General features: G+C 52.6%; 2 protein-coding genes across 5 annotated transcripts; both read left to right on the top strand.

Moving 5' to 3' along the window:
* Positions 1-1,265: 1,265 nt before the first annotated feature.
* Positions 1,266-7,617, top strand: CLIC1 (chloride intracellular channel 1). 2 transcript variants are annotated; one of them, XM_007973103.3, is made up of 7 exons: positions 1,266-1,402; positions 1,862-1,950; positions 3,927-4,036; positions 4,233-4,358; positions 4,522-4,628; positions 5,796-5,977; positions 7,195-7,617. In XM_007973103.3, exons 2-7 carry the CDS (start codon positions 1,912-1,914, stop codon positions 7,354-7,356), a joined length of 726 nt encoding a protein of 241 aa, XP_007971294.1. In that variant the 5' UTR covers positions 1,266-1,402; positions 1,862-1,911; the 3' UTR covers positions 7,357-7,617. The 2 variants fall into 2 exon arrangements, with proteins under 2 accessions (XP_007971294.1, XP_007971295.1); XM_007973104.3 differs by lacking the exon at positions 1,266-1,402 and adding an exon at positions 1,680-1,728.
* A 295-nt stretch (positions 7,618-7,912) lies between these two features.
* Positions 7,913-11,157, top strand: DDAH2 (DDAH family member 2, ADMA-independent). Of its 3 annotated transcripts, none has more exons than XM_007973106.3 (7): positions 7,913-8,135; positions 8,961-9,321; positions 9,441-9,540; positions 9,667-9,740; positions 9,901-10,020; positions 10,504-10,653; positions 10,839-11,157. In XM_007973106.3, exons 2-7 carry the CDS (start codon positions 9,025-9,027, stop codon positions 10,953-10,955), a joined length of 858 nt encoding a protein of 285 aa, XP_007971297.2. In that variant the 5' UTR covers positions 7,913-8,135; positions 8,961-9,024; the 3' UTR covers positions 10,956-11,157. The 3 variants fall into 3 exon arrangements, with proteins under 3 accessions (XP_007971297.2, XP_007971300.2, XP_007971299.2); XM_007973108.3 differs by lacking the exon at positions 7,913-8,135 and adding an exon at positions 8,259-8,824; XM_007973109.3 differs by lacking the exon at positions 7,913-8,135 and having other exon boundaries at positions 8,241-9,321; positions 10,504-10,627.
* The last annotated feature ends 2,323 nt before the right edge of the window (positions 11,158-13,480 follow it).

The following is a 13,480-nucleotide window of genomic DNA, read 5'->3' as shown; positions in this document are numbered from 1 at the left end:
CCTTTCTGTCGGGAGGAGAGAAAAAGGCCCTCCCACAGGCAGGAGAAAACCCACAGAAGAGGAAGCACAAGAGGAAACTACCAACTGCTGGTTTCCAGCAGCACATCACGTCATTCCACCCCACTCCTCCCCCAAGTCTCTCCTTTTCTTTAAGTTTCAAGCCCTGTTTTGCTTCTGTGTTCTTGCACTCTACCATGGTTTTCTGGAACTGAAAACCAGGTCTTTTGTTGGACAGAGGGTGAAGAGCAGGATAGAAAAGGGATGGTTGGACAGGAGAGAAATTCAGGATATGGAGGCTGGAATTCTGAGTTTATTTTTTCAGCAGGTCATAAAAGGTTTAATAGAAATCAAGGTTACTGGGGAGAGAGCTGCTCCTCCTGTGTCCTTCCCACTTATTTATTTAGGTGTTCCCAAGGACTCCACTCCCACTATTCTGTCTGATCTTTCTTTATGCCCATGACAGGACCATCTAACAACACCCCTACCCCACCCCCTATACACATACTTCAGGATCGGGGCAGCTCTGTCTCAGGGCCATGATAATCCCACCCCTCTGCCCCATCTCCAAGGCAACCTGTCAGTGAGAAGAGGACAAAGGGCACAGGAAGGGGCCCCAATAGGAAGCATAAGTGGAAGCACAAAGCTCGCCAAGCTACAGGAATAGACCTCTCCCTGCAACAAAGCCTCTTGCCTCAGCTTTTTGTTTCGTTTGCAAAAGACTTGGTCATCTCCCTTCCTATCCCTAACTCTATTTTCTTTTTCTTTTCTTCTTCTTTTTTTTTTTTAGACAGAGTTTCACTCTTATTGCCCAGGCTGGAGTGCAATGGCACCATCTCGGCTCACTGCAACCTTCACCTCCTGGGTTCAAGTGATTCTCCCGCCTCCGCCTTCTCGAGTAGCTGGGATTACAGGCACTCACCACCACGCCTGACAAGTTTTTGTATTTTTAGTAGAGATGGGGTTTCACCATGTTGGCCAGGCTGGTCTCGAACTCCCTGACATTAGGTGATCCACCCCCTTCGGCCTCCTAAACTGCTGGGATTACAGGTGTGAGCCACCTCGCCCGGCCGCTAACTCTACTTTCTATACCCAATCCCAAGTCTAGGCCACAAGGACTGCAAATCTTAGTGCTGAGCTGGGCCTGGAGACAGTAGACTGTGGGGGGCACAGGACCTACTGAGACACCAGTCTGGGCAGCTCAGGAAGTGCTGGCGTCACCCCTTCCCTAATCCCAGGCTGCATGACTAACGGTTCCTATCTGCAGTCCCAGCCTTCCACTTCCGAGTTCTTCTCTCAGACCACAGTCCCAGCAACCCAGAATTTGGACTGGAGTCTGGAAGAAATGCAGAAGGATTAAACGACCACCTTTCCATTCGAAGGCCGCATCCCTGGATCTTCACGGGTATGCCTAAGCTGCTAGTGTCAAGTTTTTTATATGAGGGTCAGTTGGGTTGTACTCAGATTAATGAAGCAGGGAAACTGAGGCAGAAAAGAGTCTTGTGTTCAGGAGAAGTCGGACAAACAAGGAGGTTTTCAGGACTCCTCCTTAACACCCCCATCCCCATCCTGTGGGAGATCTGAGGATTCCCCTTCCGGACCCACTCCCTACATCGTCGAGTCCCGCCCCCCTCCAGTCCCCTCCCCAGGTTCAGGGCGGGGCCGGTCGGTGAGTCAGCGGCTCTCTGATCCAGCCCGGGAGGGGACCGAGCTGGAGGAGCTGGGTGTGGGGTGCGTTGGGCTGGTGGGGAGGCCGAGTTTGGGAGCAAATAGGGTCTGATTGAGCTTGTGTTGCACTGAAGGGACAGCCCTGGGTCTAGGGGAGAGAATCCCTGAGTGTGAGACCCGCCTTCCCTGGCCCCAGCCCCTCCCAGTTCCCCCAGCGACGGCCACTTCCTGGTCCCCGACGCAACCATGGCTGAAGAACAACCGCAGGTCGAATTGTTCGTGAAGGTAAGAACGCTTCTCTCCTCAGCCACCCAAATTCCTCCCACGTTTCCCTCGGTCCAGCCTTAACTCCCCAATCCCTTCCCTCCTTGGCTCCCACCCCCAATCCCACGTGCCCTCTTTGGTTGAGGGGTGGTTTTGAGAGGGGAAGACGTTAACTTGTTAGCAAGTAATGAGAGTTCTAGGATCAACCCTGAAAAGTTTGTAAAAGTGCAAGTTTCCAGCAGCCTAAAGGAGGGGAAGTAGCGAAAAAGGAGAATTCCCAAAAGTGAGACTGGGGTGGGGTAGGGAGCGAGCTGGTGAAGGGACAGTGGGCCCAGCAGGGTTTAGAAGGGACAGAGGGGAACCTCAGTTAGGACATGTGTCCCTACAAGATCTGAGGGTGAGTAGTGTAGCAGGGGAGGGGTGTGTGTGTGTCTGGCTGGAGACATTTCAGGGAAGATTGTGTGTGTTGAGAGAGGCCTGAGAGTGAGAGTGAGTAAATTGGGAAGCTTTGAGGGGGTGGAACAAAACAGGAGACTGGGATCAGAGTTCGAAAAGCAGAGCTGGAGAGGTGATGGGGTGGCATCGAATATCCGCAGGACTGGGGAAAGGGAGAGAAGGGGAGGTGGCAAGAAGACGTAAGTAGCTACCACAAGGATGGGCGGGAGAGAGATCAGATGGAGGAAGAGAGCTCAGTTAGGGCATTTTGGGATCTGGGGGTTGGAGAAGTAGAAGACTTGCCCCAACTCTCTCCTCTCTCTGCGGGTGTGGGTGAGGAGAGATGGTCGTATGGCATTTGGGTTGCAAAACTGCAGGCAGCAGGCTTCTCGGTGTTGCCCAGCTCCCCTCTGATTCCAGCGGCCGGTCCCCTCCCTACCGCTGCTGCATTCTTTCTCCAGTCTGGGGACGTCCTGTCTGTGCCCCTCTCTCCCTTCTGTAACAGCGTCCTCTTCTCTCTGCTCTGTTTGTGTCTCTCTGTTGGCACGCATGTCTCCCCACCCTCCACTTTCCTGCCGCCTTTCTTTCCCCTTCCCCGCTTTTGTTTCTCTCATCTTTGTGTGTCTCTGCCTGTGTCTCCCTCTCCCTTCTGCTTGGGTTTCTCGGGCAGCCATTCCCTCTTCCTGGGCCGGGGGAAGTCAGAGTGTGCTTGGGTCCACCCCCTTAGGTGTGGTCCCCACCTCACTCTCACATTCGCCTCTGGGGCTATTTTTACTCCTGGGTGAGGCTGTGCCGCAGAGATTCCCGCGAGGAGATTCCGGCCCTGTGTCCTGTGAGAGGATAGTTATAGCAGTCAGAGGACTCGTGCTGGGAGACCCTGGCAGCGGGTTAGGGGGTAGCCTTAGCTGCCCAGGCCTCATCCTCATGGTCCCTTCCCCCACATCCTTGACAGGAAGGAAGCTGGAGACAGAGAGATGAATCACCCTCACCTTAGGGGGAGGTGTCCCTTGGGCCAATGAGGTCACTACTTGCTAATTAGAGGGCAGCCCCTCTCTGTAGGGCCCTCCATATCTCTAGGGCAAGGCTCAGGGCCCCTTGACTAGACTCCCCACCCAGCTGCCAAAGACAGCTTGGGTTGGAGGTTTAGAGAACCGAAGCTCTGGCTCCCAGACCCCACCCCACCTCTCCTGTCTTCAGACTCTACTGCCTTCAGGAACCCAGAAATCCAGGCTTCTAGCCTACAACTCTGGCCTTACTGAAGTTCCACACCCTTCCCTTTCTAGGATTCAGATCCTCCCAAGTTCTCCAGGACCTCCTCCCTTTACTTACCTCCCACCTGTCCTCAGTCTCTGGGGAACCAGAAGCCTGCCTTTGCAAAAAAATTTCCCATTGATCTGCCTTAGGTTTGACCCAGGCCCAAGGGCGAAGAGCCCATAGTGAGGGGACAGTGTATGTGTCATGACTAGGCAGAAAACAGCTGGTCTGGGAGTGGGAATGCAGAGACTGGCCTAGGGATTGGTGGGGTGCACCAGGCATAACCTTGGGTTGGAGTTGCTTTTCAGGCTGGCAGTGATGGGGCCAAGATTGGGAACTGCCCGTTCTCCCAGAGACTGTTCATGGTACTGTGGCTCAAGGGAGTCACCTTCAATGTTACCACCGTTGACACCAAAAGGTAGGCCTGCTTCTGTTCCTTGAAACACCCCTTGTGTACACATGTGTGCAAACACACACTCACGCACGCGAGTCCTTCTGTCGTGAACATTTTTGCCCTCCTCCTGGAGTCCCTTTCTTATCCCACGTCCTCCATTCCCCCTTTCTGGTTCTCCCTGACCCTCATTTCCAGTCCTGATGCCTAATCCTTTCTCCAGGCGGACCGAGACAGTGCAGAAGCTGTGCCCAGGAGGGCAGCTCCCATTCCTGCTGTATGGCACTGAAGTGCACACAGACACCAACAAGATTGAGGAATTTCTGGAGGCAGTGCTGTGCCCTCCCAGGTATAGTGGCACTCAGAAAGTGGAGAGGTGGAGCAGGGAGATTCTAGGAAACAGACAGGTAGCAGAAACGGAAAACAGAGATGGTGGTGGGGCTGGGGCAGGGGAGCTAGCTGAGGTTCCTCCCAGGAAGACATCTTACCTCATTTTTCCCATTGGCTTTCAGGTACCCCAAGCTGGCAGCTCTGAACCCTGAGTCCAACACTGCTGGACTGGACATATTTGCCAAATTTTCTGCCTACATCAAGAATTCAAACCCAGCACTCAATGATAGTGAGTCCTGTGGGTCAGAGGCCTGGGTCCTGGGATGAATAGAGAGGACCCAGCGGGTAGGAGACATTAGGGGCACCTGGAAGTTCCGATATCAGGGAGATGAAGCAGATGTTGGTAAATTTCCCCCAGCTTCCCATTTTTGTTTTACCTCTGTATTTCCCTGCATTTTTATTGGCCAGGACTTTTAAGCCTTTCTCATTTGTTCCCTAGCCTCTTTTGCTCCACTGGGGACATTAGTTGTCTGCTGGCCTGTGTTCTGGCAGAATAGGATTATGCTTAAGAACAATCATCACTTTAGATCCAGATTGCCTGAGTACAAATCCAACTAGCTGTATAGTTTTGAGCAATCATTTCACCTCTAAATCCATTTCCAGATCCACAAAATTAGGATAACAATTTCATATAAATAAGTTTTTTGTTTTGTTTTTTTTTTGGAGACAGAGTCTCACTCTGTCGTCCAGGCTGGAGTGCAGTGGCTCAGTCACCTCACTGCAACCTACACCTGCCGGGTTCAAGCTATTCTCCTACCTCAGCCTCCTGAGTAGCTGGGATTACAGACATGCGTCACCACGCCCAGTTAATTTTTGTATTTTTAGTAGAGACGGGGTTTCACCATGTTGGCCAGGCTGGTCTTGAACTCCTGACCTCAGGTGATCCATCTGCCTCGGCCTCCCAAAGTTCTGGGATTACAGGCGTGAGCAACTGCACCTGGTGATATAAATGAGTTTTTAAAATGTAAAGTGCTCACTTTGGGAGGCCGAGGTGAGCGGATCACCTGAGGTTAGGAATTGGAGACCAGCCTGGCCAACATGACTGGGCTCTACTAAAAAAAAATACAAAAATTAGCCAGGTGTGGTGGCAGGCACCTGTAATCCCAGCTACTCAGGAGGCTGAGGCAGGAGAATCATTTGAATCTGGGAGGCAGAGGCTGCAGTGAGCCGGGATCATGCCACTGCACTCCAGCCTGGGCAACGGATCAAGACTCCATCTAAAATAAAATAATATAAAGTAAAATAAAATGTAAAGTGTTTAGAATAACACATAGAAAAGTAAATGAGTGTTAGCTATTATTATTTTGGACTCACCATTAGTATCTACCCCCAACGGGCCTTTTCAGACTATGTCAATCTTTTCCTGAAGTTCTAATCAATTCCCTCTCTTGCACAGATCTGGAGAAGGGACTCCTGAAAGCCCTGAAGGTTTTAGACAATTACTTAACATCCCCCCTCCCAGAAGAAGTGGATGAAACCAGTGCTGAAGATGAAGGTGTCTCTCAGAGGAAGTTTCTGGATGGCAACGAGCTCACCCTGGCTGACTGCAACCTGTTGCCAAAGTTACACATAGTACAGGTGTGTGGTTATTGCGGGAGGAGAGGATGACCACTGGGATGGCCCTTTAAGGAGCTCCCACGCGGGCTTCCCCTAACAACCACTCTGAAGATGGCTTCTTTCTTATTGTGGTTTTCATAAATTGCTACCAATGGCAGACCCCACCCCAGTCCTTTGCAGCAGTCATTGCTGGCAAGACCACTGCTTGAGATAATTATATTCCATGATATAAGTAGTGGGTGCAAACAGACTACCAAAGAGGAATACATCCCAGTATTACTTTTGAAGAATGCTCTTCCTGTCTCGGTATCACTGCCAAATTCCCAGATTAGATAGAGCAGGCTTTTCCTAAAGTCAAAGCTTTAACTTTCTTTATAGCTTCAGTCTTCACTTCCTCTTGTGGAAGATCAAAACTGCTGGTTCCCATGTTTTTGTCATAGCCTCAAAGCTATGGTTTAGTTTGTGCAACATGGGCCTGACGTCAGTCTGCCACACAACTATGTAGTGAACATCCGTGTACTAAGCATTGAAAGATACACAAGCGTATGGTGACTGGGCCTTGCTCTCAAAGGGTTGAAATCTGAGACAATAAAATATTCACATGAAAGTTAAGAATATATGATGAAGTCAGATGGGCTAGGCACAGTGGCTCACGCCTATAATCCCAACACTTTGGGAGGCCAAGGCTGGTGGATCACCTGAGGTTAGGAGTTTGAGACCGGCCTGGCCAACATGGTGAAACCCCACCTCTACTAAAATTAAAAAAATTATCCGCAGTGGGCACCTGTAATCACAGCTATTTGGGAGGCTGAGGCAGGAGAATCACTTAAACCTCAAAGGCGGAGGTTGCAGTGAGCCAAGATCATGCCATTGCACTCCAGCCTGGGTGACAGAGCAAGACTCCATCTCAAAAAAAAAAGTCTGATGAAAAATAAGGACAAAAGTCACTGTGTCAGTGCCTGAAGTGGTATGGGGGAAAAAAGTCACTGTGGAAATTCAAGAGGAGAATTTTATGATATGTAAATTGTATCTCAGGTTTTAAAAACTCAGGAAAAATGGCTGGTTATTAAAAGCCAGGATTTCAGTAAGTGAAAAGGAGGGCTAACGACGGTACAAGACAGTAAGGAGTTGAGCTGGTTTTATCATGTCAGCCTGGGGAGAAGGGAAAGGCCAGCGTAGCAGCCAAGGTGGCTTCCCTGGGGCTAACATGTTGGTCCCTCTCCTCTCCCCATCCTCAGGTGGTGTGTAAGAAGTACCGGGGATTCACCATCCCCGAGGTCTTCCGGGGAGTGCATCGGTACTTGAGCAATGCCTACGCGCGGGAAGAATTCGCTTCCACCTGTCCAGATGATGAGGAGATCGAGCTCGCCTATGAGCAAGTGGCCAAGGCCCTCAAATAAGCCCCTCCTGGGACTCCCTCAACCTCCTCCATTTTCTTCACAAAGGCCCTGGTGGTTTCCACATTGCTACCCAATGGACACACTCCAAAATGGCCAGTGGTCAGGGAATCCTGGATCACTTGTTCCGGGATGGTGTGGTGGAAGAGGGGATGAGGGAAAGAAATGGGGGGCCTGAGTGAGATTTTTATTGTGGGGTGGGATGGGTAGAACAACATATTTCAGTAATAAAATACAGAATAAAAATCAAGTGTTTTTACGCAATGGGGGTTTGAAGTGTGGGTGATATGGAATGAGGGGTGGGTCAGTGATCTTGAGCTCAGGGCAGAAGCCAGGAATTGAGAAGGGAAATGTTTGTGGTGGGGGCTATTTTTCGTGCCGGTCCGCCGTTGCGCTGTTGTGAGGTCTACAAAGCATTTGCAGCCCCGACACTAGGGCCGGCCAGATCTGGGTGGGCCTGGGCAGCGCTGGCTGGGCGGCGCCGATTTCTGGCAAGGGGGACGCAGTCTGGATGTAGTGGGCGCGGCTTAGCAGGGCGGAATGGGCGTGGCCCAAAGAAGCCCCGCCCCGTCCCGCTTAGACAATGCCCCGGAGCCGCCAGACCGTCGCGCCCCCGCCCCATCGTAGTATATGAGCTCGCCTACCCAAGGACCCCCTAAAAGCCAGAGCTCCCAGTCCCTGAGGCTTGAAGACGGGGACTCCCTTCTCCACCAACTCTGTCCTCGGGGGGTGGGGCCCCAGCCGAGATCACAGCGCGACAGGAGTGGGGGTGGCCGCTGGAGGTGAGTCTTGGGTGGGAGGCCCTGAACCGTATGGGGGCCGGAGTTTGGGGGTGCCGGGCCCATGCCTGCACCGGACAAAGTATGGGGAGCCGGCATTTGGGCGCGGAGCTAGGCGGGGTGGACTTTGGGACACAGACGGGGAACCCGGCCCTGGAGCCGGGAGTAGCGCCAGCGCCCCGGAACCACGCCCCCTGTTTCCCCGCCCCTCGCATTTCGTTTTAGACCTCTCCCAGTCCTTTGGGACTCAGTCCGGTTTATACTAGGTCTTGCTAGGGGCAGCGTGACCGGCCAGGGCGGAGAGAGGATGCTTAACTCCTTAGGCTGGAACTCCTCCCTTCCTACCCACCTTTTTTCCCTTCTCTTTCGGGTATTCAAGACTTCCATCCCCCAGCCCTTGACTCTCCAGCTTTCTCCTTCTGTCCCATAACCCCTGCGGGTCCCGGGCCGGACTTCAAGTCCCTACCGTAGCGAGCAGCTGAGGGTTAAGGGGGCGGGGCTGCTGCATTTTTGGGGAGTGAGCGCATCCTAGTGGCTGCCAAGAGGGGCGCCCGACAGGGACCTCACGAAGCCCCCGAGCAGGGGCAACAGGTGTTTTGGAGATTAGACACCCTAGCCTTGTTCCTCAGGCTCCTCTTAAAGAATCTGACCCCTGAGGGTGCTGGGTAGAGTGGGGTCGACAGGAACAGAAGGTCTGGAGGGGGTGGGGCGGAGTGGGAGGGACGCCCAGAGATGGCAGGAGGAAGACCTGGGCGCTCTTAACCACCCCCAACGCCCTTGTCTGCATGTGTCTTTCTCTGTCTCTTCCTTTTCTGTTTCTTCTCCCAGACAGGTGAAGAAACAAGAAAACTAAGAAATTCGAGCGGTTGGAGGGGGCTTCTGTGTGGATGGGATGGGGACGCCGGGGGAGGGGCTGGGCCGCTGCTCCCATGCCCTGATCCGGGGAGTCCCAGAGAGCCTGGCGTCGGGGGAAGATGCGGGGGCTGGCCTTCCGGCTCTGGATCTGGCCAAAGCCCAAAGGGAGCACGGGGTGTTGGGAGGTAAACTGAGGCAGCGACTGGGGCTACAGCTGCTAGAACTGCCACCTGAGGAGTCGTTGCCGCTGGGACCGCTGCTTGGCGACACGGCCGTGATCCAAGGGGACACGGCCCTAATCACGCGACCCTGGAGCTCCGCTCGTAGGCCAGAGGTGAGCGCCACGGCGAGTGTGTGGTATGGGGAAGGGCAGGAGGAGCTGGATGTCGGGGCTTTGGGGAAGAATTGGGGACGGGGGTGTCACAGCTCCGTGCCCTCTTCTCCTATCCTAAGGTCGATGGAGTCCGCAAAGCCCTGCAAGACCTGGGGCTCCGAATTGTGGAAATAGGAGACGAGAACGCGACGCTGGATGGCACTGACGTTCTCTTCACCGGTGAGTCTGGTGGGCGGCACCAGCTGGGTCTTGGCACAGGGAAGTAGAGTTTGGGAGACTCGGCCGTCTCGAGCCTTGTTTCCAACTCATTCCCGCCCTCAAACCTCCGCGGCCTCCCGGACTCAGGCCGGGAGTTTTTCGTAGGCCTCTCCAAATGGACCAATCACCGAGGAGCTGAGATCGTGGCGGATACGTTCCGGGTGCGGAGCGGGACCCGCCTAGGGAGGGAGCGGGGTGCAGGTGGGGGCTCAGAAAGGCCCGGGAGCCCGCTGGGGAAATGAGAGGCACAGAGCAGCCTATGTTTGAGGATATCCCATCACCCCTCCCGCGCCCCTGAAAACCTCCCCTCGCTCTCCCTAGGACTTCGCCGTCTCCACTGTGCCAGTCTCGGGTCCCTCACACCTGCGTGGTCTCTGCGGCATGGGGGGACCTCGCACTGTTGTGGCAGGCAGCAGCGAAGCTGCCCAAAAGGCTGTCCGGGTGAGGAGGGGGCGGGGCCAACGACAGTGGGCGCGGTTCTGGGCCCGGGAGGCAGGGAGCTGGGAGGCTTAGGAAATTAGCCCCAACCCCTGCCCTCATTGGGCTGTCCATCTTATATGAAAGAACACACGAGTAAATAAGAAGTTACAACAGTGGGACTAGGAACAGGGGTGATTAATTTGCTCTTCCGGAGTTTCAGGAAACCCCAAAGTTGGCACCTAAACTGTTACTCTAAGGATGGATAGGACAGATAAGGGGAGGGGCTGGGGAAGGTAGGGGGTTGAAAATAACTGCATGTGATTGCAAGGTGGAAATTAGCAAAGGTAACTAAAGTACTTAGTGTCTGACATACAGTAAGCTCTATGTGCTTGCTGTCATTATTATGCACAAATGTCGGTCTTTCCCTAGCCCTTAGTGGTGGTGAAGCAGGCGGACTCAGCTGTGGAGAGGTTCTGAGACTGCAACACTTCCTTTTTCCTCCAGGCAATGGCAGTGCTGACTGATCACCCATATGCTTCCCTGACCCTCCCAGATGACGCAGCTGCTGACTGTCTCTTTCTTCGTCCTGGGTTGCCTGGTGTGCCTCCTTTCCTCCTGCACCGTGGAGGTGGGGATCTGCCCAACAGCCAGGAGGTGAGGGAGGGCAGGAACTCCAACACCAAGCACCATCAGAGAAAAGAGTTTCAGGCTTTCCTAGTGGGAGGAAGGGTACTTTCTCTAGAAGCCTGGGTGGGGCCACTCTGAGCTGGCTGGAAGAGTGGCCTGGCTCAGCCTGAGGTCTCACTACCCTCTCCCCACTCCATGTCCTCCCTGTGCAGGCACTGCAGAAGCTCTCTGATGTCACCCTGGTACCTGTGTCCTGCTCAGAACTGGAGAAGGCTGGCGCCGGGCTCAGCTCCCTCTGCTTGGTGCTCAGCACACGCCCCCACAGCTGAGGGCCTGGCCTTGGGGTACTGCTGGCCAGGGGTAGGATAGTATAGGGAGCAGAAGGGGAAGGAGGGTTAGATAGAGAATGCTGAGTAGGCAGTAGTTGGGAGAGAATCTCAATATGGGGGGAGGGCAGAGTGTAGGGAAAAGGATAGGGTCCACTGGGTGAGTCCTCCCTCTCAGAACCAATAAAATAGAATTGACCTTTTAGACTGGGCTGTGACTGGTGTCTTATTGGGGCAAAGGGATAAGGCAGGGCTAAAACTTGAGGTTGGGGTCAGTGCAGGGAAGAAGGCCTCTCATTCAAAAAACTTGTTAGGTACTTACCAACTCATTGCCCAACCATGTCATAGGAACTTGCGCAAAAGATGGACAAGACAGAATTTCTATCATGGGAAGTGTGTCCAGGGCAGAGAAAAGAGTGTACGGATGGATTGCTCACTGAATTTATCTAAAAGTCAGATGATTCAGAGACTGGTAGATTACCAGTCCACCCCTATTTGATAAAGAAAAAGAAATGACACTTCCAGGGACATTCATTTTTCATTCATTCATTTACGGAGGCTTAGTAATGATATCAAAAGGGTCAGTCTCCTGATGGTGGGGAGCTCACAGTACATGCAAATTTCTTACAAATTGAAATACAGGTTGTGATGTGATGGAACAATTTACAGAAGGCTGTTTCTATGAGGGAAATAAAGGGGGTGTGCCCTAGGGCATCAAAGTATATATAAGGGGTGGGCAAGGAGGGTCAGCTTCCCAGAGAAGGCCACACTTGAACTGAGGATAAATAAGAATTAGCCAGGCAGGTAGTGTGGAGGAGGGAAAGCGGTACTACAGAAAGAAGGAATTGCACTGGGCAAAGACATTTGGGGGCTAGGGAGAATTCTCTTAAGGCTGACATTTTCTTTTTTTTTTTTTTTTTTTTTTTTTTTTTGAGACCGAGTCTCGCTCTGTCGCCCCGGCTGCAGTGGCCGGATCTCAGCTCACTGCAAGCTCCGCCTCCCGGGTTTACGCCATTCTCCTGCCTCAGCCTCCCGAGTAGCTGGGACTACAGGCGCCCACCACCTCGCCCGGCTATTTTTTTGTATTTTTTAGTAGAGACGGGGTTTCACCATGTTAGCCAGGATGGACTCGATCTCCTGACCTCGTGATCCGCCCGTCTCGGCCTCCCAAAGTGCTGGGATTACAGGCTTGAGCCACCGCGCCCGGCCCAAGGCTGACATTTTCTAAGACGTGCATGTGGAGTGACAGAGAGAAGCCTGGAGAGTGGACAAAGTGCTGTTGTATGTTGTATCCAAAGCCAAGGCATGTGGGCACAGAGCTGAAGCTAAGGAGAGTACTTCAGTTCTGTAATAAGGGCTGTCAGAAGCAGTTGTCTCTTGAGTAGCATCTCTCTGACTTCAGGGAGGAAAGCAAGGGTAGGAGGATGAGGTGGGGCTATGGGTAATCCAGGAAGGAAGTAAGGAGAGTACATTCACTTGGCAGCGCTAGGCATGGAATAGAGTGTGGGTTTGACAGTGATGTTAAGATAGAAAGACTGGACTTTATGGCTCACTGTGTGGGAGTAAGAGAGGAAGGAGGTCTGCGTGACTCCCAGTTTCTGGGTTGGGCAACTGGATTGTTAAAGAGAATGCAGAGGAGAATTAAGTGAGCAGCTTCAGAGATGACAATGAGTTGGGTTTGACATTCGGAGTACAAAATGCCTGAGGTCAGTCAGGCAGAATGTCTAAGGGGAAGTTTGTTAATCCCAAATCTGAGATCTGAGCCAGACAGAGTTCTGGGTGTCATTTGCAGAGGTGGGGGCTGAGGACTGACTGTGGATGAGAGTGTCCCAGAAGAACAGAAAGGGACAAACCTAGAATGATGGGGAATACTGTAGGGATATGGAGCAAGGAAGAGGAGTCCAAAAAGAAAACACCAGTAACAAAGTAAAATAGAGTTTAAAGAATGGAGTAATCAGGCCGGGCGCTGTGGCTCACACCTGTAATCCCAGCACTTTGGGAGGCCGAGGCGGGTGGATCACGATGTCAGGAAATCAAGACCATCCTGGCTAACACAGTGAAACCCTGTCTCTACCAAATATACAAAAAATTAGCTGGGCGTGTTGGCAGGCGCCTGTAGTCCCAGCTACTCAGGAGGCGGAGGCAGGAGAATGGCGTGAACCCGGGAAGCGGAGCTTGCAGTGAGCCGAGATTGTGCCACTGCACTCCAGCCTGGGCGACAGAGCGAGACTCTATCTCAAAAAAAAAAAAAAAAAAAAAAAAAAAAAAAAAAAGGAATGGAGTAATCAGAGACCAAACCAGATGAATACTAAAAATGTCTACTGGGTGTGGCTATTAGGACGTTACCTGCAATCTTATGGAGAGCAGATAAGCAATTTCAACAGATGAGCAGTGGGGATAAAGTGAAGGAGAAGAAAATGAAAAAGGCAGGTGTATGCCCCTGGTTCCAAAGTTTGACTGTGAAGGGAAGGGAAGAGATAAGGCAACTGTCTGGGACTTTTGATGTCGTGAGATAGGAGCTAGGGCTT

The sequence above is a fragment of the Chlorocebus sabaeus genome, chromosome 17 (genome assembly GCF_047675955.1).
Source record: "Chlorocebus sabaeus isolate Y175 chromosome 17, mChlSab1.0.hap1, whole genome shotgun sequence".
Lineage (NCBI taxonomy): Eukaryota > Metazoa > Chordata > Mammalia > Primates > Cercopithecidae > Chlorocebus > Chlorocebus sabaeus.
This window is presented reverse-complemented; position numbering and strand designations above follow the sequence as displayed.